General features: G+C 36.4%; 1 protein-coding gene across 3 annotated transcripts in view; it reads right to left on the reverse strand.

Annotated features, from left to right (window-relative positions):
- Positions 1-21283, reverse strand: part of SCFD1 (sec1 family domain containing 1) — a 105115-nt gene extending 83832 nt beyond the window's left edge. Inside the window, exons 1-6 of one of the 3 annotated variants that reach the window (XM_010374666.2) lie at positions 20994-21283; positions 14913-14983; positions 12752-12840; positions 9206-9296; positions 5000-5122; positions 3319-3406 (exon numbers count right to left, since the gene is read on the reverse strand). In XM_010374666.2, the coding sequence (XP_010372968.2) occupies positions 3319-3406; positions 5000-5122; positions 9206-9296; positions 12752-12840; positions 14913-14983; positions 20994-21174 (643 nt within the window). In that variant the 5' untranslated portion in view covers positions 21175-21283. Of the gene's footprint in view, positions 1-3318; positions 3407-4999; positions 5123-9205; positions 9314-12751; positions 12841-14912; positions 14984-19155; positions 19177-20993 lie in introns of those variants that run through there. The other 2 variants (XM_030930665.1, XM_030930664.1) reach the window with 2 other exon arrangements.
- Between the last annotated feature and the right edge of the window lie 351 nt (positions 21284-21634).

Raw genomic sequence — 21634 nt, forward strand, 5'->3', positions numbered from 1 at the left:
CAGTAAGTGAAATCTTTTGGTTTAAACCTTTTTTTTTTTTTTTTTTTGAGACAAGATCTTGCTCTGTCACCCAGGAGGGAATGCAGAGACATGATCATGGCTTACTGCAGCCTCAACCTCCTGGGCTCAAGTGATCCTCCCATCTCAGCCTTCACAGTAGCTGGGACCACAGGCACATGCTACCACGCCCTGCTAATTAAACAATTTTTTTTTTTGTAGAGATGGGTCTCCCTATGTTGCCCAGGCTGGTCTTGAACTCCTGGGCTCAAGCGACCCTCCTACCTTGGCTTCCCAAAGGGCTGGGATTATAGGCATGAGCCACCACACCCTGCCTGCTTTAAACTTCTTTTAAGTGAACAAATACCTGTTAAAAATTATACCACCTCAAAGAGAAAAATAAATAACTACAACAAACTACCTTAATATCAGACATTAGGAGACTACTAATAAGAAAAACAACCCCACGATGTAAACTTACAAAATTTTTGCAGAGCAAACAGGAAAATAAATATCATATTCCATAGTTTTATTCATAAACACCAGATGGCCTCAAGAAACTACTGTTACCCAATTACAGCCAGAAAAGGAAATGCAAGTAAATTATGGCACAACCAACATCACATATCATTTTCTTTATATTAAGTTATATAAATTTCTCTTCTGATCTACAAGAGTGTACATAAGTAGTTCCCAAACTTTACTAAGAATCACTCAGGGAATACGGGGAAAAATTCTCTGGAAGTTTTTAAAGATTAAAGATTCTTATCCCTTTCCTTTAGGGATTCTGTATGTATATGAATAATTCTAAAAAACCTGTAATTTTGAGGCTGGGCATGGTGGCTCATACCTGTAATCCCAGTACTCTGGGAGGCTGAGGTGGGCAGATCACCTAAGGTAAGGAGTTTGAGACTAGCCTGGCTAACATGGTGAAACCGCGTCTCTACTAAAAACACAAAAATTAGCCAGATGTGGTGGCACACGCCTGTAATTCCAGTTACTTGGGAGGCTGAGGCAGGAGGATCACTTGAACCTGGGAGACAGAGGTTGCAGTGAGCTGAGATCACACCACTGCACTCCAGCCTGGGTGACAGAGCAAGACTCTGTTTGGGGGCGGGCGGGGGGAACCACCTATAATGTTGACAAGCACCTCAGGCAATTCGAATGCAAATAGGCCTTGGGGCTAGGCTTTAAGAAACATTGCTGTGTAGACTGTCTTTGACAAAGACCTTGACTTACTTATCTTCCTCTCACAATATCAAGGCCCAGCATCTGATGAAGATCAATAACTACACGTTGAAAGATTGTCTAAACTATTATTTACAAAGTATTTTTAATGTCCCAATATCCTGAAAGTGAAAACACATATAAAATTTAACACCACTTGTGGTTACCATAAGAGGAAAGCAGACTTCAACTGGATAACTCCAAGTATCTACAGAAAGCCTGGCCCACCCAGACAACACATAAAAGAATTCAATCAGGCAATACAGAATCTAAAAGGAAATGGGCCATTACTCAGGTGTTGCAAATACCATCTATTTCAATCAGATGAAATAAATATCATAAAGCATACAATTTGCATTATGTGCATTCAGGGGATATTAATTCAAGGAAACATCCAATTCATTTTATTAATCAGTGGCACAAGTGATCTGTAGACACTTCAAACCTTTTAGTTAAATCACTAGTACATTTTTGTTAATTACTGGCACTAGAAAAATCTATATAGAAGCATACAGCCCTTGAGTCCTATACCCTAGTTCCACATTTCTGAAAGAAAAGTAACCCTAACAGTCATAAACTGCTAACCAATAACCTCACCTCAACTTGAGGTAATGGCTTGCTTTGTGTAAGATAGCAGCCTTAGTTTGACTGAGATAATAAATCTGCTTGCTCCCAATCCATGGAAAGTTTAGAATGAAAAAGATTTGCAAATCAATACCATGATATTAATATAATCATATTTAGGAATATTTGTTTAAAATTTTTAAAGCATTGTAACATTTGAGACAATTAGGTATGTGACTACATAATGATAAAGAATGTTATCTCTGGAGTGAGACTGCCTGTGTTTAGTAAGCTGGCTCTACCATTTCCTCATCAAGTTACTTAATAGCTATGTCTCTGTTTTCTCATCTTGAAAATGGAAATAATTTCTGCTTCATAAAGTTATTCTGAGGATTAAATTAGCTTATATTGTAACATGCTGAAAACACTGATTGGCATAGAGTGAGCTATTACTATTATCATTATTGAGAATCTGGGTGATTAATCATGTGATTACACTTTAAAATTCACAATTAATCTCAAACGTGATCTTTTAAAAAAGCTGGCAGGTACAAAAAATGTAATTAAACTTATAAGTATATGAATATTTAACAAATTTTACACTCATTACAAATTTAATTATTTTTAAATAATTATTTAAACACTTGGGCAGATTTTGCTTGTTAGAATTATAAACTTGTCGGGTCTGGCATATGAAGTACAGTACCTAAAAAAAAAAAACACTTAATATTCTGAATTTATTAATAAAATTTAAAATGTTTAAGGGAATTCAACACACCAAGTTTTCCAGTTAAGGTTGTTAAAGGGGACTGATTAGGAAAATTTAGACTGTTCAATATGAGTTAATCCATCAAAAATAAAGATGCTTTTTACTTTACCAGATTTAGAAACAATGTAACACAATTCATATTCAATTTAAAGGCTTCAGGAAAACTAGGTTTTAAAATATGTAACTTAAGTAACTTGCTAATTCATTTAAAATGCAACTGTAAATCGATTTCTGTGAATAATAACCATTGTCAAAAATCTCTCACACGAACAACTCAGCAAATACTTGTATCCTTTTAGGAATTTCCACAAGAACAGATGCTGTAGAGCTCAATGAAACCAAAAGATTCATTGTCTTCTCTCAGGGAACTTACCATCTGGTTCCAGTGTTTTATAAGCACAGAGAAGTAAGCTAACTTGTTCTTGTTCAAGATCAAAGTACTAGATGATAAATTTGAATTCTGCTACTAAAATATTGTCTTACTTTCCATGAGTGAACCATTCATGCAAGTTGCTGTGGGGGTACAGAAAAGGTCAGAGAATTGGTACTTCCTTGAGTTTAAAAAACAGGTTTATTAAATGTTTAAATGTAATAAAATTCAGTCTGAGCCTTGTTTTCTCTGTGTGCTTTTAAAAAGTTTCTATAGCTGTACTGCTGTAAACGGGCTAGTTTTGAAGTCCACTAAACATATTCACTTTTTTTCTTATAGTATACCATTCATTTTGTTAATGAAGAATTGCAACAATTCTATTTTTACATACCACGATATGAAACAAGCTCCTTATTTTGATTACATAACACAAACATATCATCTTCCAAAGTAATAAAATTGAGATATTGGTCAAAAACCTAGAAACAAAAGAAAAGGTTTACAAATCAATCTTACAATATAGCCATATTGAAAGTAAATTTAGTTTGCTCTAACCTACCAATGGTAGAAATGAAAAAAAATCACCATTACATTCAATAACAAAATCGTACTGTGTAACAGCCTAACTGAACAAGAATGAGGAGTAAAGAATAAGTTAAGGCAATAAAAACAAGCCTTTGGGCAATAAATATGAAGGAGGAGAGTAACATTTTGAGAAAACAAAATTTAAGCAGATATAAGAACTTAAATTGTGGTTGTGATGGGAATGGATATCAATTTTGAAGAAAACAATTTTAACAATCATTTTCATCACATTTTCCTAAGAAAGTCACAGTAATTGTTTTACACCAACTTTTATAAAAAAGCGGGAAAAAGTTATGCCAGTTCTTTGGAAGTGCAGAGTAGAAGTAAAATTAAGAGAACTATTTGAAATACACTGAATTTAGTTAACCAAATTAAGGCTGAGTGAGGCGGCTTGGACCTGTAATCCCAGAGCTTTGGAAGGCTGAGGTGGGAGAACTGTTTGAGGCCAGAAGTTTGAGACCTACGCAACATAAAAAAAAAAAAAAAAAAAAAAAATAGCTGGGTGGGGTGGTACGAGCCCAGGAGGTGAAAGTTGCAGCAAGTAGAGATTGCACCACTGCATTCCAGCCTGGGCGAGTGAGACACTGTCTCAAAACAAAACAAGAAAGAAAACAAAAGTTGTTCCCATTATTTTATGTGAAGTTAATAAATTTTGAGCACAAAGATTAAAGGCATAAGCCTCAAAAACCAATCAGAAATATTATTAATAAATTTTGAGCACAAAGATTAAAGGCAAAAGCCTCAAAAAATAATCAGAAATATTGGTGGTCTATTTAAATCTAAGAATGAAAAATCTATCAGTAGAAAAAGAATAGAAAGTATATGCATGCATGTTTAGCCTTTTACTTGCACTAGGTAGTTGTCTGGAACTTTAATGCACATCTTGTCCAAATTCAAGAAACACAGAGCATAACAGGATTATAACCTGAAATATATTTTACAAATTGATTTATAACTGAAGCTGAACGTGACTAAAATGTCATTATGATGCAGAATTGCTGGCCTGGCATGGATTCTTTTTCTCTTAATATGCAAAAGAGGCACTTTGGATCTCAATATGTAACACGGGCACTTTGAATCCTCTTTCCTAAGTAAAAAAAGATCTGAAAATAGTATGATGATTATAATGATTACAGATAAAACAATGTCAACATACTTTCAATACAGTTTATGACAATACAACTGTCAAATGATTTCTGAGTTGACCTAAAAAGATGATACAAATGACAGACTAAAGCAAAACTCACTCTGCTTTTTATTTCTGTCTTTCGAATTCATTAAATAATAGGTTCCTTTAGTTTGGCTTATTTTGCCTAGTTCAACTTGAAGATAATTTATATTATTAGAACTCTTTCTAAATGTATTGAGCCTAAACATTTCTGTCGTTCTGGTCATCTGTCAAATAGCTACCTATGCCAACTACAGGTTTCAGAACAGTGTTAAATTTTACATTGACAAAATGTCATCAACCAACCAAACTCTCTTACCTTGGCTACTTGTGTTACTGCACTAGCTGCTAATGCTGCATTTGCAATATCTTCCAGTTTACTTCTTGAAATAGCAGATATAAAATTTAAATAATATGATTCATATAGTTGATTTCGAAGATCCTATCAATACAATGAAAACTTCATTCTTACATGATAAAGAGGACCATGAATACATGTTTCAAATACCATAAGAGCAAAGTTATATTTAAAAGACAGGATATTTAAATGACAATCCAAAAAAGTATCCCAAGAGAAAAAAGCTTTGAAGTAGTACTGGTTATCTGGTTATCAGATGTAACTAAAATGTATCTTAATAAAGTAATAAAATTATATTATCAACAAAATCTCATTAATTACAATACAGTACAAACTGCTTTCATACAGCCTATCTGCATTCTTCTTAAAATATCCAAATATGGCTCAATAATATAGCAAAACGCTTGTTATATTTGGCAGACACAATCTTCAACTGTTTTGGATATGTGATGACACAACAAATCCTTCATCGCACACAGACAAGTTATAATTCCAATTACCAATTCTAGAAGTATTTCTTCTCAGTTGCTCAAAAGTAGTGCAATTTAAGTTATGCAAATTCTTAAGTCAAATTTACTTATCTTCTTATACTTTTAGCAAATAGATATCGAAATAACTGTATTTCCTCAAATGTAAGATGTCACTGACTGTAACAGGAACCATCACTTTATGTAACACTAAGAGTTAATGATGCCAATAAAATTTTGTGACATGATCAATTTTAAGCAGCACCTGATTTCAGTGATGTGAAAATGTGAAAAATTGAGGGGTTGGAGCCTTTGTGAGGAAGGTGATCAGGGTAGTGGTTCAATCAAGGTCAAGAGATTATTTATGTATGAGGACTGAGAAATAAGTAATATGTTCATAATACTGGGAACCATGTTTCTTCACTCTGAGAAAGGAGTTACAAATATGTAAAGAGAAAAAGGAAATGCTAGAGTGAATCCTGTGTTGCTAAGCTGAAACACCTTGGAGCTTATCTATTAATCTGGATAGGTGAGGAGAAGAGAGGGAGAATTGTAGAAATAAATATAGATATGCAAGTGTATGTATAAATACATAATTTCCTAACTTTTTTCATTAAGAGGACCTAAGAACAGTGACACTCTAGTCACAATGAATACACCTAATGCCTAGATCCTGATTCCTAAATACCATTCTTTACAGAAAGCAACCAGAGCTCCTGAGAAAAATGTCTGAATCCTGGGCTGAGACAGAGAAAGTAAAATCCTAGGCTATATTGGAACATATTATTGTGCCAGAAGGTAAGGAAGTGGTCAAAGAATGATGCATACATTTCAAAAGGACACATAAGTTCAGCAAGGTTGCAGGATACAAGATAAATATATAAAAATCAATTGAATTTTTATACAATTGCAATGAACAATCCTAAAAATGGAGTAAGAATTCCATTCATAATAAGCATTAAACACATGAAAGAAAAAATTTAACAAAAGCACAAAACTTATGACGAGCTAATCTTAATTTGGAAATTCAAGAAAAGCTAAAACAATCTGAAAAAAAGAACAAAGTTGGAGGACACAATTATTCAATTTCAAAACTTGCTATCAAGCGAAAGATGTCAACACTGTGTGGTACAGGCATAAGGATGGACATAGATATTAATGCAATAGAACCGAGAGTCCAGAAATAAAACAATGTATCTATGGTCAGCTGATTTTTGACAAGGTTGCCAAGATCATCCACTAGGGAAAGAATACTCTCTTTAATAAATTATACTGGGACTACTGGATAGCCACATGCAAAAGAATAAAGTTGGACACCTACATCCCACCATATATAAAAATAATGCAAAGTGGAATCAAGACCTATATGTAAAAGCTGAAACTATAAAATTCTTAGAAGAAAACACAAGAATCTGGAATGGTTTCCTAAACATGACACCAAAAGCATAAGCAACTCAAGAAAAAAAAAAAAAAAAAAAACGATAAACTGGGCTTCATCAAAATTAAAAATGTTTATGCTTCAAAGGAAATTATCAAGAGAATGAAAAGATAATCCATAGACTGGGAGAAAATATTTATAGATCATAAACTTGTGAATGTCTAGTATCCAAAATATAAAAAGAATTCTATCAACTCAACAATAAAAAGACAACCCAATTAAAAACTGGGTGAATGATCTGAATAGATATTTCTCGAAAGACATACAAATGGCCAATAAGCATGTTAAAAGATGCTTAATATCAATTATAGAAATGCAAATCAAAAGTATAATGAGATGCCACTCAAAACTATTAGGATGGCTACAATAAAAATATCGGATAGTAAGTGTTCAGCAAGGATCTGGAGAAATCAGAACCTTCATACACTACTGGTGGGACTATAAAATGGTGCAAGCACACTTTGGAAAACAGTCTGTTTCTAAAAAGGTAAACAGAGTTATCATTTGACCATGCAATTCTATTTCTATGTGTTTATGGCCACAAGAGAATTGAAAACATGTCCACAGAGAAACCTGTACATGAATATTTATGGCAACATTATTATTAATAGCCATAAGGTAGAAACAATCCAAATGTTCATCAAGTGGTAAATGGATGAACAAAATTTGGTACATCCACACAATGGAATATACTCAGCCACAAAAAGGAATAAGGTACCAATTCATGCTACAATATGATGCACCTTGGAAACGTGCTAAGAGAAATCAGCCATGTACAAAAGACCACATAATGAAATCCACATATGGATTTCATTCATATGTAATGGTCAGAGTAGGCAAATATACAGAAACATAAGGTAGCTTAGGGATGGAAGGGGATGGGGGAGGGTTGAGGATGTGATAAATGGTACCAGGTTTCTTTTTGAGGTAATGACAATGTTCTAAAAATTGACTGTGGTGATGGTTGCAAAACTCTGTGACTATATTAAAAACCAATGAACCATACACTTGTGCTCCTTAAATGGGTGAATTGCATGGTATGTGAATTATAATTTCAATCAAGGTGTTATTAAAAAAATGGAAGAAGAGAAGTGGTACCTCTCTCATGAATAGCATACTTGAGTTTACGCAGGGTAAAAGAGAAAGCTGGGCATCATAAAGCTACACAGGACACAAAATTTGCAAACTTCACTAACAATTTAAACAGCAATTTGATTCAACAGTCAATAACAAAGATGCTGTGACCTGTGGAAGACACTGTTAATTACCTATCCAATATCTATTTTTCTCCTTTTCCTTGCTAAAAGAATCTTGCTAGATTTTCTTTGGGATGACAATATACTCATGTAAATATGGACTTTTGCAGCCACCCTTGTAACTGATTCTACCCAGTGAGAAATAAATAAAGGTCTTCTGGGAGTTTCTGGAAAGGCTTAGCTTTCCTGATCAAAATCAACAGTCAGGGTTGGCACAGTCCATTTCCCTCTTCTTCTTGATGTGAACATAGATTTGATGCCTACAGCAGCAGCAACAAGCAAGACAAGGAAAACCAACAAACTAAAGATGAATAATCAGTGATAGAAGGAGCCTGGGTCTTTGATTACCTTATAGTGCTTCTGCACCAGCGTAGACTTCCTAATCTCACCCTTATTTTAGAAAAGGAAAATGCTTTATAAGTTAGAAAGGCAATATACCTAGGCTTTCTGTTTGTTAAAGCCAGACTCAGACTTGACCAGTACAGTGGTTCCCCTTATTTGCAGGGGTTATTTTCCAAGACTCCAGTGGATGCCTGAAACCAGATAGTACTGAACTGTATGTTTTTTCCTATATATACATATTTATGACAAAATTTAATTTATACTTTATAAATTGGGCACAGTAACAGATTAGCAACAACAGCTAGAAATAAAATAGAGCAATTATAAAATATATTCTGCAATGAAAGTTATATGAATGTAGTCTCTCTCAAAATACTGTAATATGTTCACTACTAGTAATATATTCAGTACCTGGTTAACTGTGGATAACTGAAACTGTGGAAAGTGAAACTGTGGATATGGGAGGACTACTGTATAATACTTCTTCAACCAAAAGTTTTAAGTCTTTCAGGCTCTTTGGAATTCAAAGATAGTCTCAAAAATCAGGGTGAGAAAGTAGGCATAGGAATTTCTGATTTGTCACCCTGGACATCTAGGAATTTTTCTTGAAAAAAAAAAATCTGTTTCCAAATTCAGGAGTCCAGAAAATAAGAACCCGTATTACCTGACACATTCTGTCAATATTTTCTTCAGTTGGCATTACAAAGTATACTGCAGGAACATCTGGAATAGGATCTCGATCAGAGTGCAAAAGCCTAGAAGACATAAGGAGCTAAAACTTATTTTTTTCTTAGTCACTTATCTAAAAAGATAGTTTAAAACAATATTCTTCAAAATGGGAGTTCATTAGCTCAAGGACAGTAACCAGCACTCTAAAAGCTCTTGTTGCAATTAATCAGTGAGTTAACTTAGCTTTCTCCCATGTCAGTGTTGATATTATTTATTAGTATTGATAAGACCCTAACTTCTTGTTAGTCCTCATTTGTCCTACTCTGCTCACACTTTTAGTACTGCCAGTGGTCAGACATTCTTTTCTACCAACATTCTCCTTGAATGAGAACTAAAACATAGTCAAAACCAATCTTATTCCCACTTCTCATAGAAATATGGTGGTGGTCAGAGGGGAATGGTGAGTGTGAGGAAAGTGTGGCTCTCTGAGGGGAAAATCAGAAAGCTAGGGGATGCAATGAAAAAATTTTTAGAAGCAATTCTTTAGAAGCTACAAAAAAATTTAACCAAACATGAAATCAAATATATTTTTTAAATGAAAGGTATATAAATGTCTCCTTAAAACTTAAAGACAATCTATTTTTGCCTATTTATTGTTTCATAAGAGAATGTAAGCATCTTACAGATTGAGTCATTTTACAGTTTTCTCCTTTTACAATTTAGAAACAATTTCCATGCAAATATCCCAACATCAAACCATGCTTATATGAGGAATATTCACCTCTCTCTAGTCATCCTTCTATAATCAAGGAGAGGAAAGAAGCACATGCTGCCAGTTGGTCTGTGTTTAATAACTGTTGCCATTGATATCAAGAAGGATAATGTGATGGTTGCCATAGGCTGTTGTCTCTTTTTTTACACTGCTTGTCCAACTGCCTAATGGGCTACAACCACCATTTCATATTCTGGAAACGTGTAATTACTGTTTCCTACAAATCAGCCTAAACCAGTTTGCAGAGTATAAAGTAACTGATACAGTATTCTCCAGCAAATAGAGGAGAATGGTTGGAGGCAAAGTACAAAACAGTTCACCATGGTAGCTGTGTGGTATTTCCATGCTCTGGTAGCAAGTAGCAAGTTAGGCAGAGATTACCAGACTCTCAAACTGGTAGACTATACTATTACCCCTGAATGAAGGACTGAGTAAGGCCTCACTTCTGTTAGTTACTGTTACTAAGCCATTACAGTTCAGTAGATAAACAGCACAGAATTAGTGGTCAAGCAATGTGGCCATGGCTCTGTTATTAAGTGGTTGTACAAATGTGAGACAATCACTTAAGCCTTCTAAACTTTAGTCTTTCCATTAGTAAATAAAGGAGTTAAACACTTAGTACAGAGACAATGGCACTCAATGTTTATTAATAAACCACAATTTCCAAGGATAGCATCACGTTAAACTTTACTTCAGTCCATAAGAATTAACACGCTATCAAAGCAAGTATGCTTATTTCAGTCTGACATAAAAATGAAAGGAAAACTCATCAAATACCGTATTTCATGAAACCCAAGGTGGTAACAATTTTAAAACATAAATTTTAAAATATATTTTATATACTACTGAGAAATAAAAATGCTGCCAGTTATGACATATCATCAGTGATAAGATAGATCCTAATTTCAGAAATATAAAAAACGACATTTGGAATTGACAAAATATAATAGTCTATTAATTTTAACAAATGCTGATTATACAACTGAAGAATTTGAGCTGATCAAACCAGATTCTGGTAAGTTACTTACCAAAAATCTAAAACCATATTCCCAATAATACATTTCAATTCAATATATAATATCATAAAATTTGGTTATAACATCATAAATAGAACAAAATGCAAATAGCTTAGAACACCATAAAATTGGACTCTTGTAGTATACAAAAGTATTACTATCTATCCATGAACACAGTCCTTCTCCAAATTTTTTTTTTTTTTTTTTTTTTTTTACAGAATCTTGCTCAGCTGCCCAGGTCAGAGTGTTGTGTCACGATCTCGGTTCACTACAACCTCTGCCTCCTGGGTTCAAGCAATTGTCCTTCCTCAGCCTCCCAAGTAGCTAGGATTACAGGCGGGTACGCTACCATGCCCGGCTAATTTTTATATTTTTAGTAGAGACAGGGTTTCACCATGTTGGCCAGGCTGGTCTCAAACTCCTGGGCTCAAGTGATCTGCCCACCCCGGCCTCCAGAAGTGCTGGGATTACTGGCATGAGCCACTGAGCCTAGCCCTTCTCCAAATGTTCTACTAGGCAAGTCCATGAAGTACTGCAATTTGTTTTATTTTTATTAAACATATCAGAAGCAATATAATCACACACACTTAACAGTTAAGACAACACAGATAGCCTCCTATGGTGATTAACAGTCATTACTTCATAGTCACTTAAATTTTTCATATTCATGATTAATTAGATATTCCTTTTTTAAAAAAAAGTATAGAGAGTCCTTGACTTACAATGGTTCAACTTAGGATTTTCTGACTTTATGATGGTGCATATTCAGTAGAAATCATACTTTAAGTACCTATAAAAACATTCTGTTTTCAACTTTCAGCACTGTAGTCAATAAACTACATGAGATATTCTAGTTTATTTTTATGTTTTTATTTAATTAATTAATTTTTTTTTTTTTTGAGACAGAGTCTTGCTCTGTTGCCCAGGCTAGAGTGCAGTGGCAGTCTCAGCTCACTGCAACCTCAGCCTCCCGGGTTCAAGTGATTCTCCTGCCTCAGCCTCCTGAGTAGTTGGGATTACAGGTGCCTGCCACCATGCCTGGCTAAGTTTTTGTATTTTTTTTTTTTTAGTAAAGATGGCGTTTCACCACATGGCCAGGCTGGTCTTGAACTCCTGACCTTGTGATTCGCCCACCTTGGCCTCCCAAAGCACTGGGATTACAGGCGTGAGCCACAATGCTCGGCCTCGACAGTTTATTATAAAGGAGGCTATGTGTTGGATCTGACTTTGCCCAGCTGTAGGCTAATGTAAGTGTTCTGAGCATGCTGAAGGTAGGTGAGGCTAAGCTATGATGTTTGTGTTAAGTTAGGTGTATTGAACGCATTTTTTTGACTTACAAAATTTTCAACTTACGATGGGTTTATAAGTATGTAACCCCACTGTAGGTCAAGGAGAATCTGTGTATTTAAATTAAAGGAACAAATCACTTTTAGAGCTGGAAGAGACCTTAAGATTACTAGTTCTTTTCCTTTACATAGAGGGTAAACCAAGTCTGTAGGAAAAGACACAAGGGAGAAAATTTAAATTCTGAAATTATAAAGCCTCAGACCGAAGATTTTTTTAAATCCCAGAAATAAGGGGTTGAATAAAAGATGATATGGGGAAAAAATGTTCAACACTACATAAATACTGTAACCTAACACTATTTTTCTCTATAAATGTTCTTTAATAATTCGATTTCAGGGTGGCCAAAGAAATTTTTAATAATGTCTTTGAAAATGAATGCCACTATTAGAAATATGTAAAAACTCACAGATGCAGAGTGATTCCCATGTCTCTTAGCTCCTTCACAGATAGCAGAGGAGAGATTATATCTTGGCCAAATCTGTCATAAATGAGTACCTATTAAAAAAACCATGTGTCATCACTAGCATTGAACAACCAATAGTGAACCTATATTAAGACAATGTTGAAGCAAATTTTAACAAATCATACATACTGAATTATTATCCTTTCCTCAATTTAATATTTTCCATCATTATTTACCCAAACGTCCATCCAGGGATTCCAGGGATTAATACATTCTTAAAGCATTACTACTCAGGCTAAAAAAATAAACAGTTATATCAATTTCTTCTTACAAAATCCTTTTTTCTAGGTTTTAAAAAAATAGAGACTATAAAATCCTTAAGCTATAATAAACAACTTTGAACTTAAAGCCAATTCACGTTTATACCCTTATTTTTTTTCTAGTTCATATATATCTTTTCTAAAAACAGATATGTAAAAATTAGCCACTTTGAAAACTAATATATAACGAGTTCCAGGACTACAATAAAAAAATGTAGTATTTTAAGCATCTCAGGTTAAAAAGATAGTCATCAAAAAAAATTAAGTCCCTGGCTGTGGCACAGTGGCTCATGCCTGTAATCTCAGCACTTTGGGAGGCCGAGGTAGGCGGATCATGAGGTGAAGAGATGGAGACCATCCTGGCCAACATGGCGAAACCCTTTCCCTACTAAAAATACAAAACTTAGCTGGGCGTGGTGGCACGCACCTGTAATCCCAGCTACTCGGGAGGCTGAGGAAGCAGAACTGCTTGAACCTGGGAGGCGGAGGTTGCAGTGAGCCGAGATTGCGCCACTGCACTCCAGCCTGGCGACAGAGCGACACTCCATCTCAAAAATAAATAAATAAATAAATAATTAAGTCTCTAAAACACTTCCTCACATTCTCAAAGTATTAAAACAGATAGTTTTGAGGAGTGGTAAGATCTCCAACAAGGCTTTTTAACTCAAAATTAGCTTCACGGTTAAGGCAAATAAAAGAGATCCTCAACTGGTAATCGTTCTCCACAACTACCTCAATAATTATTTATGGAGTAAGAAATTGCTAATGAGAGAATGAAACATGTTGTTATGAAAACATGTTTTCTTGAATGCCAGAATTTCCTTTAGAGAGACTAAAAATCTTTCTGCTCTGGTTATAAAAGGTTCATGTTGCATCTTTCAAAAATCTTCCCTCTTTTAATCTCAATACATGTGTATTATTAATTTTAATGATATAAAAAGTGATGGGTAGGAAAAGTATCTGACAAAAATTTGTACCCAAGAAATTCTCAAACTATTTCAACCAAAAGCTCAATATTGGTCTTAGAAACAAACAAGTATAGTTTATGCAAGAGGCAATAGGAAGATGCCCACAAAGGAACAAGAAGGAGAAAATTAGGGAATACTCTGGAGCTTAAGCTATGAAATCAATAGACAACTTTAACAACTTTTAGAGTTAACCCAAAGGACTTATAAAGACTCAAAAGAGTTTTCAAAACACCCTAAATTCTAAATATGTTGATTCGTTCTTAATTTTTAGCAAGAGAGAAATATAAAGAGACTGTTAACCAGTAAGTTTAAACCCAATCAACTGTATTATAACATCTGAAGAAAGAGAGTCTGCATGAAGTTTAAAATGAAGAAGCCTAAAGAATGGGAATTTTTAAAGGCTCTCCATTATTTCTCAAAGGAAAAGTTTGTAGATTGCTTTCTGATTCAATTAACAGTTTCATATCTCATAAATTAATAAACTGGTATTACAGTTTACAGATCATTTTCTCATGAGTTTGTTAAAATAATCCAGGCCCTCTGAATGTGACTAACCCCAAGCAAACTTATAAAATCCGAAGTCTGGACTTGAAAAGCTAAGGAACAAAATATCAACCAGGGTAAAGACCTATCAGTGACATCCTACCAAAGAGATCAACTGGACTCCCCAGATGAAAATTACTATTTTAACACCTGTCTCACTCCATAGAAGGTCTGTCAAAAAGATTCATATTAAGAGATCATTTTAAATAAGGATAAAACATTCATGATAACTAATATGTGTTACTTCTTCCATATTATAATAAATTCCCTCCAATTACCACCAATAAGGGCTGAGAAAAACAGAAATCAGTTCCCATCAAGACAAACTCTTACCTTCCATACTGGTTCTCCTGTGCTGTTTTTAATATGAGGCACATTGAAATTCAACATACGCTTCAAAGCCACTGAAAATAAAAAGTTTTATCAAATATTGTCATTGTTTTTTAGGATTTTATTTTTCCTCCATCATTTATTATTTACTACCCCAAAACAAAATATACTAATCAAATCTAGTAAAACTGATTAACCAAATGACTATATGTGTAGAACTAGGCGTCAGATCTTGTAAGACTATTCCATTGACAGCTAATTGGCATTTTGGGAGATTTCCCAAAATACAATAAGCATCTGTCCCCAGATGAAATCGTGGGAAATGTTCAGAAAGAACTTGCAATGGCCTCAATACACTGATGCTGTTACCTGTGTATTGTCTGGCTGAAAGCATAGATTAAGATAAGTCCTTTTTTTTTTTTTAAGTCTGAGTGGTCTAGTGAGAAGGATCAGTCCTTCTCTCTTTCCTTTTTTTCTTCTGAGACAGAGTTTCGCTCCTGTCGCTCAGGCTGGATTGCAATGGCGCAATCTCGGCTCACTGCAACCTCTGCCTCCCGGGTTCAAGCAGTTTTCCTGCTTCAGCCTCCTGAGCAGCTGGGATTACAGGCATGCGCTGCCAGGCCCAGCTAATTTTGTATTTTTGGTAGAGATGACGTTTCTCCATGTTGGTCAGGCTGGTCTAGAACTCCCGACCTCAGGTGATCTGCCCGCCTCGGCCTCCCAAAGTGCTGGGATTACAGGCGTGAGCCACCGTGCCCGGCCTGGATCAGTCTCTCTAAAAACAAAATTATCCATGGCATATTCAATTGGTTCATATACAAAACCTTCATACAGCAGATCTGTCTATAGTTATGTAAGAGTATATTTTACAACCAATTTATCCTGTCAGATTCACTAAAAAGTTGCTTAAAATTCTATGTCCCGGCCGGGCGCGGTGGCTCAAGCCTGTAATCCCAGCACTTTGGGAGGCCGAGACGGGCGGATCACCAGGTCAGGAGATCGAGACCATCCTGGCTAACACGGTGAAACCCCGTCTCTACTAAAAATACAAAAACTAGCCGGGCGAAGTGGCGGGCGCCTGTAGTCCCAGCTACTCGGGAGGCTGAGGCAGGAGAATGGCGTAAACTCGGGAGGCGGAGCTTGCAGTGAGCTGAGATCTGGCCACTGCACTCCAGTCCGGGCGACAGAGCGAGACTCCGCCTCAAAAAAAAAAAAAAAAAAAAAAAAAAAAAAAAAAAAAAAAAAAATTCTATGTCCCTTGGGAAAACAGACTTTCCCATATAGTAGGTAACTGATAATTCCAGCTGGGCAAATATACATCAAAAATCACAGTTATGTCTGTTACAGTATTTTGTGCTATTTATCACTCATCTGTAACAATGTTACAGCAAATGAAAATCCCTTAATATACTTCTTTGTGAAACTGAGATGGCCAAATATTCAAGAGAGTATACTAGTTATAATACCTTGATTTAATTTTTATAAAACTGACAACCTTAAAATCCACTTGGTTGATTGTTAAAAACATTTGCATCAGGCTTTAAGTAATACAGAATAACCTATACTCCAAAGTCCTACGAGAGAACTATATAATAATACTAAAATCACCTAAATATCAACTTACAGCATATTCATTCACTCACAAGAAAAACTTCTATTAAATGCTTGTTTGCTGAGGTAGGTATAATGCTGTTAAAACTGCTATCACTGAAGAGACTGGACTTCAGTGATACATTTGCATACTTATGTGTGTGTACATACTGCTGTGCTGAACCCTTATTGCCTCCAATGGGGATGATACCATGTTTGAGAGGCCTAAGAAGAGACCTAGAGCCAGGAAATGAGACATGGGGTTTTACTGGGGGCAACACACAGAGGGGAGTCCAATGACAGTGGGCTGGATAGGAGAACTGTATACTCAGTGGTGATGTGCTGGGCAGAAGAACCATAACCGCACACAAAAAGTGGTTTATATAGCAAAAATGTGGTTTATACAGCATTTTCACTTAACATTTCCCTAACAACTTCCACCTGGCAACCTTCATTCAACCCAAAACTCGGGGCCTTGATCCACTGCATGGCCTATGTTTCACCGGATGGGCTGGGGGCTCAGATGTTTCTCATAGACAAGCAATGAATCTCCAGGTGGGCCATTTTCTGATTTCCTAGCTTGGAACACATATCCAGGTGTGTCTGCAACACAGGGTCATTCTCAGGGCATGCTTAAGTTATTGCTATCAGGTGTATTTACTATACACTTACAGACATAATTTTTGGTAAAATGTTATTACCTCATGTCCGGCCAATAATACACATTACCAATAATTAATACCTACTTCAGAGGCCCACAGGTGTTATATTAAATAAAATGTATTTTATTTAATGTATTATAATAATATATTAAACATATTTAATACAATGTAAACAAAAAAACAGCTTAACACTTAAAACTGAAATAACACAGTAGGCATGGAAGAGGTTCCAGGATTAACTCTCCCACTGCGCATTTGCAGAGCTCTTCCTCCACCTCCAGGCAATAAAGACACCATCACCCTGGCACTCACGCCCACGAGGGAGGAAACCCTGTTTCTTGGAACAGCTGTTCATACTCTTGAAGCCTAGTAACTTGGAAGAACGAAAGCCTGGGCTGCCATGCAAGCATCAGGTGTTTAGTATGCTGCAGTTAGGCCTTAGCTAACTGAAAGAGGCCAGTAGCAGCAAATAAGATAATCCTACACTTGCCTTCTCAGCCCAATCTGAGATTTTCTCCAACTTTGAGCCTTGGCTAACTTATTAAAACGTATTTGGATACAGTGGATTTGTTAATGGAGTACACGGCCTGTGTTCAGAGTTTACAAGAACGTAATTTTACTTTTATCAGAGTTTACCCAAGGCTTAAACCACGACTTTTAACTGAAATGACAAACCATTTTCCTTACTGGCTCTAAATATACTACATGTTGAGCATCCCAACTCTTAATATCTGAAACCTGAAATGCTCCAAAATCAAAATGTTTTAAGCTGGTGCTCAGATTTTCAAATTTGGGATGCTCAACCAGCAATATTGCAAATATTCCAAAATCCAAAACACTCCTGGTCCCGAGCATTTTGGATAAGGGATATTCAACCTGTATCCATATTCCTAGGCTTGGTTAATGTCGTTTCACATTTACCTGGAATGTTTTCTTCACACACGCACTGAACAAATACTGTCAACTATACTTTAATTCATTCAACATGTTTAATGAGTGCTCACCACAGGCACTGTAGTCATTGGGGACCTAGCAACTGAAGAAAACAGTGAATAAAATCGCCTGTCCTCAAGTAGCTTTCATTCTAATTGGGGGATAGGGAAAATAAAAATAAAAAAATAAGTAAAACACATGGAATGTAGATCATGGTAAGTGCTATGAAGAAAGGTAAGATTGGGAAAGGGGAAGATGGAGTTGGGGTGTAATTTTAAACAGAGTAATTGGGGAAGGCCTCCTGAGAAGGTAACATTTGAGTAAAGACCTAAAGGAAGTGAGGGAGTGAGCCATGGAGATTCTCTCTGAAACAGTATTCCACAAAGAAGAAACAAATACAAAGGCTCGAAGGTGGGAGCATTCCTGGTGGGTTAAAGGAGAGGGAAGAGAAATAGGGAGTGAGGTCCAAAAGCTACATGGGAACCAGATCGTGTAAGTAAGGCCTTGTAGAACACTGTAAGATCACTTTGGCTTTTATCATGGTTGAAATGGGAAGAAGCTGGAAGATTTTGAGCAAACACATGGCATGATCAGTTTGGGTACTGTGTGAAAAATAATGAAGGAGAACAGGATTGCAAAAGCAAGGAGACCAAATAGGTTACTGCAGAAATTCATGGAGGATAGGATCTGGAAATAGCAAAGACAACAGTCAGATCCTGGATGTATTTTCAGAGTAGAACTGACAAGATTTACTGAAAGATCTTACACGAGACATGAAAGAGACAAGTCAAGAAAACTTCAAGGTTTTTAACCTGCAACTAAAAGGATGGAACTGCCATTAACTGATATGGAGCAGACTGAGTTCAGATGGGAGGGCCAGACTAGGGATATAAACCTGGGAATCATCAACATAGAGATAATACTGAAAGCTAAGTTGCTAGATGCTAACACTACTGGGACCCTGCAACGTTGAGAAGCAGGGAAGATGTGCAAGAACCTGTAACGAAGACGCATTCAATGAAGAACAACAGTAACACAAAGCAGGAGGCAACTGATTCTACCTGTTGAACTGAAGGTATGGATAGAGAGGACAGTAAACCTGGAAGAAAGGAGATAGCTTGTGAGCTTGTGGGATGACATTCAAATGATCAATAAAGATTTTTCAGGCAGGCAAAGCAAAAAACAGGCATGTTAGTTTACCTCTATCTTACTTTCTTCACCTGTAAAATGGAGATAATAATACATAATCACCTAAAGCAATGCCTAACCATAGTAAATGCTCAATAAATGCCAACAATTATCTCATCCACCCAAATATTCTAGTATCTAGAAATTTGAGGATTGTATCTAGTATCTAGAATATTTGAGGATTGTGAGTTATTTCCCAAAACATTCTCAATAGGCATGAGGGAAATAGCTAATTCTGTATTACAATATATACACAAGGATTTACCTTCCTCTGAAAATGAGGCAGAATTCAATGACAGTAAAAATTTGATAAAAAATAGATCTAGCACAATCTATCTAGTAATTCTGTAAAATTTCAACTGTTTATTTCTGCAGAAATACAAATGATTAGATTTTAATGATCTACAAAATTTCTGCATACAAGTTTACTGCCCTGCAAATTTATTTTTCAAAAAGCTCTCTTGTATTGGTACAGTTTCACTGACACGTTATTTTAATATGTAGTATAGTCATCAGAAACACAGTATTAAAACAAATGGAGCTTCTATTTGCTTAAACAGATACAATGAATGGCAGGTATGCCCCAAATCTTATTTGAACTTCCCTATATTTGATTATGCCTGACTTCACCTGATAGGTTACACTAAACTATTTACTGGGAAAAGCAGAACGCAACTCAGTATCTTTTGTGTGTCATTACTAGATTGAAGTCTAACATTTTTAATTTCTTTAAATGCCAAAGAAAGGAATCAAGTACAGCCCAAATTCCTTCTGTAGGTCATATGAATTATAAATTCATTTTCCTATTCATATTTATATCCAACAGGGCATAATTTCAGCAAACAGAATTCCAAGTATGCACATTCTTGATGCCTTATTTCTATTAGCTCCTCAGAATAAATGGCTTGAAAACTTTTAAAACAACTAGTTAAACCTTTAGTTTGTAGCTAACAGGTATAAACCAAGTTGTCATAAGTTTTCAAATAAGGCAAAACTAATTTCTAAGAGGGAAAAAACCCAAAACTCAAGAATATGTAGCTTCTTACATTTCTCTGCATAAATACAAGCTATAGAAACAAGCTCTATTGAAGATAAAATATTATTTTAAAACAATAATCTGTCAAACAATTAAAATGAGAAAGCTATTAATTCAATTCTTCAATGCCTTCCAGTAAGCTGAAGGAGAAAATCTTTATCACCAGGCATTTTTCTGCAGGTACTCCCAAAAGGCTGGTTCGAAGTAGAGAAGTGGCGCAAAGCAGACCGCTGTGAAAATACCTAAATTCTGTAATTGTGGTGGAAGTGCCAGAAAATGGGAGTTCTCTCAAAAATCAAAACCAGAACTGAACCACGCACAAAAACAAACTCGGAGACCTCATAGATGGCAACATAGATAAGAAGCTATCTGCTTCTAGATCTTGTTGTGATGGCCTTCTGAGGCCCACTAGGAAGGAGATCAGAGCAAGGCCGCAGCAATCCGCCCACCGCTAAAGCTCCTTCTCCTGCACCACAGGAGGAACCGAGTCAAGCTAACGGCATCTCCCCAAAAACTCAAAGGGGAGGGGCTCTTGATGTTGTAGGGACTGGATTAAACTCCCGGAGATCGCTCTCTGAGCTGCACGCACCACGACCGAGTGAGGGCGACAAGCAAAGGGGAAGAATGTCGTCGGGGCAGTCATGAAGCTTCAAGGAGAAGAGAATAAGTCAGTACCTGTCTGCCTTTCCCGAATACTTGCTGCTACTGCTGCTGCTGCTGCTGTTGCTGCCGCTGCCGACGCCATCTTGGCTCCCACGAGCCACTGCCCGGCTGGCGAGCTGAGCGAGGGGATGACGTGGCTGCCCTTATCGCCCCGGAAGCAAAGCCCGGAAGGGCGGGGCCAAAGGGCGTGCATGAGGGCCGGACTCCACCTCCTCCAGGAAGACCTCCACTCGGTAGAAGTGGGAGAACCGGTGCAGGTTAACTCAGTGCCCTGTAATGTTAGCCGAATACTACGAGTTTTTATCCTATCTTATCAAGCCACACTCTCTCAAATGGTAGCAACATTAAATTGAACTCTTAGGGTAGGAGCGTGTAGCCGGGCGCGGTGGCTCACGCCTGTAATCCCAGCTCTCAGGGAGGCAGAGGCGGGAGGATAGCTTGAGCCCAGGAGTTCGAGACCTGCCTGGGTAATACAGCGAGACCCCGTTCTCCACAAAAAGGAAAAAAAAAAAAAAAAAAAAAAAGACAAAGAACCTAATTACTGAACTGTTGGCTTGCTGGCTTACAGAGCACTGACGGGGTGATAATACTCTAGGAGTATAAGGACCACAGGACTGAAGTAAATAATGAAGCTCCTGAAACACAGGCAACAT

Source organism: Rhinopithecus roxellana, chromosome 5 (assembly GCF_007565055.1).
Source record: "Rhinopithecus roxellana isolate Shanxi Qingling chromosome 5, ASM756505v1, whole genome shotgun sequence".
NCBI lineage: Eukaryota > Metazoa > Chordata > Mammalia > Primates > Cercopithecidae > Rhinopithecus > Rhinopithecus roxellana.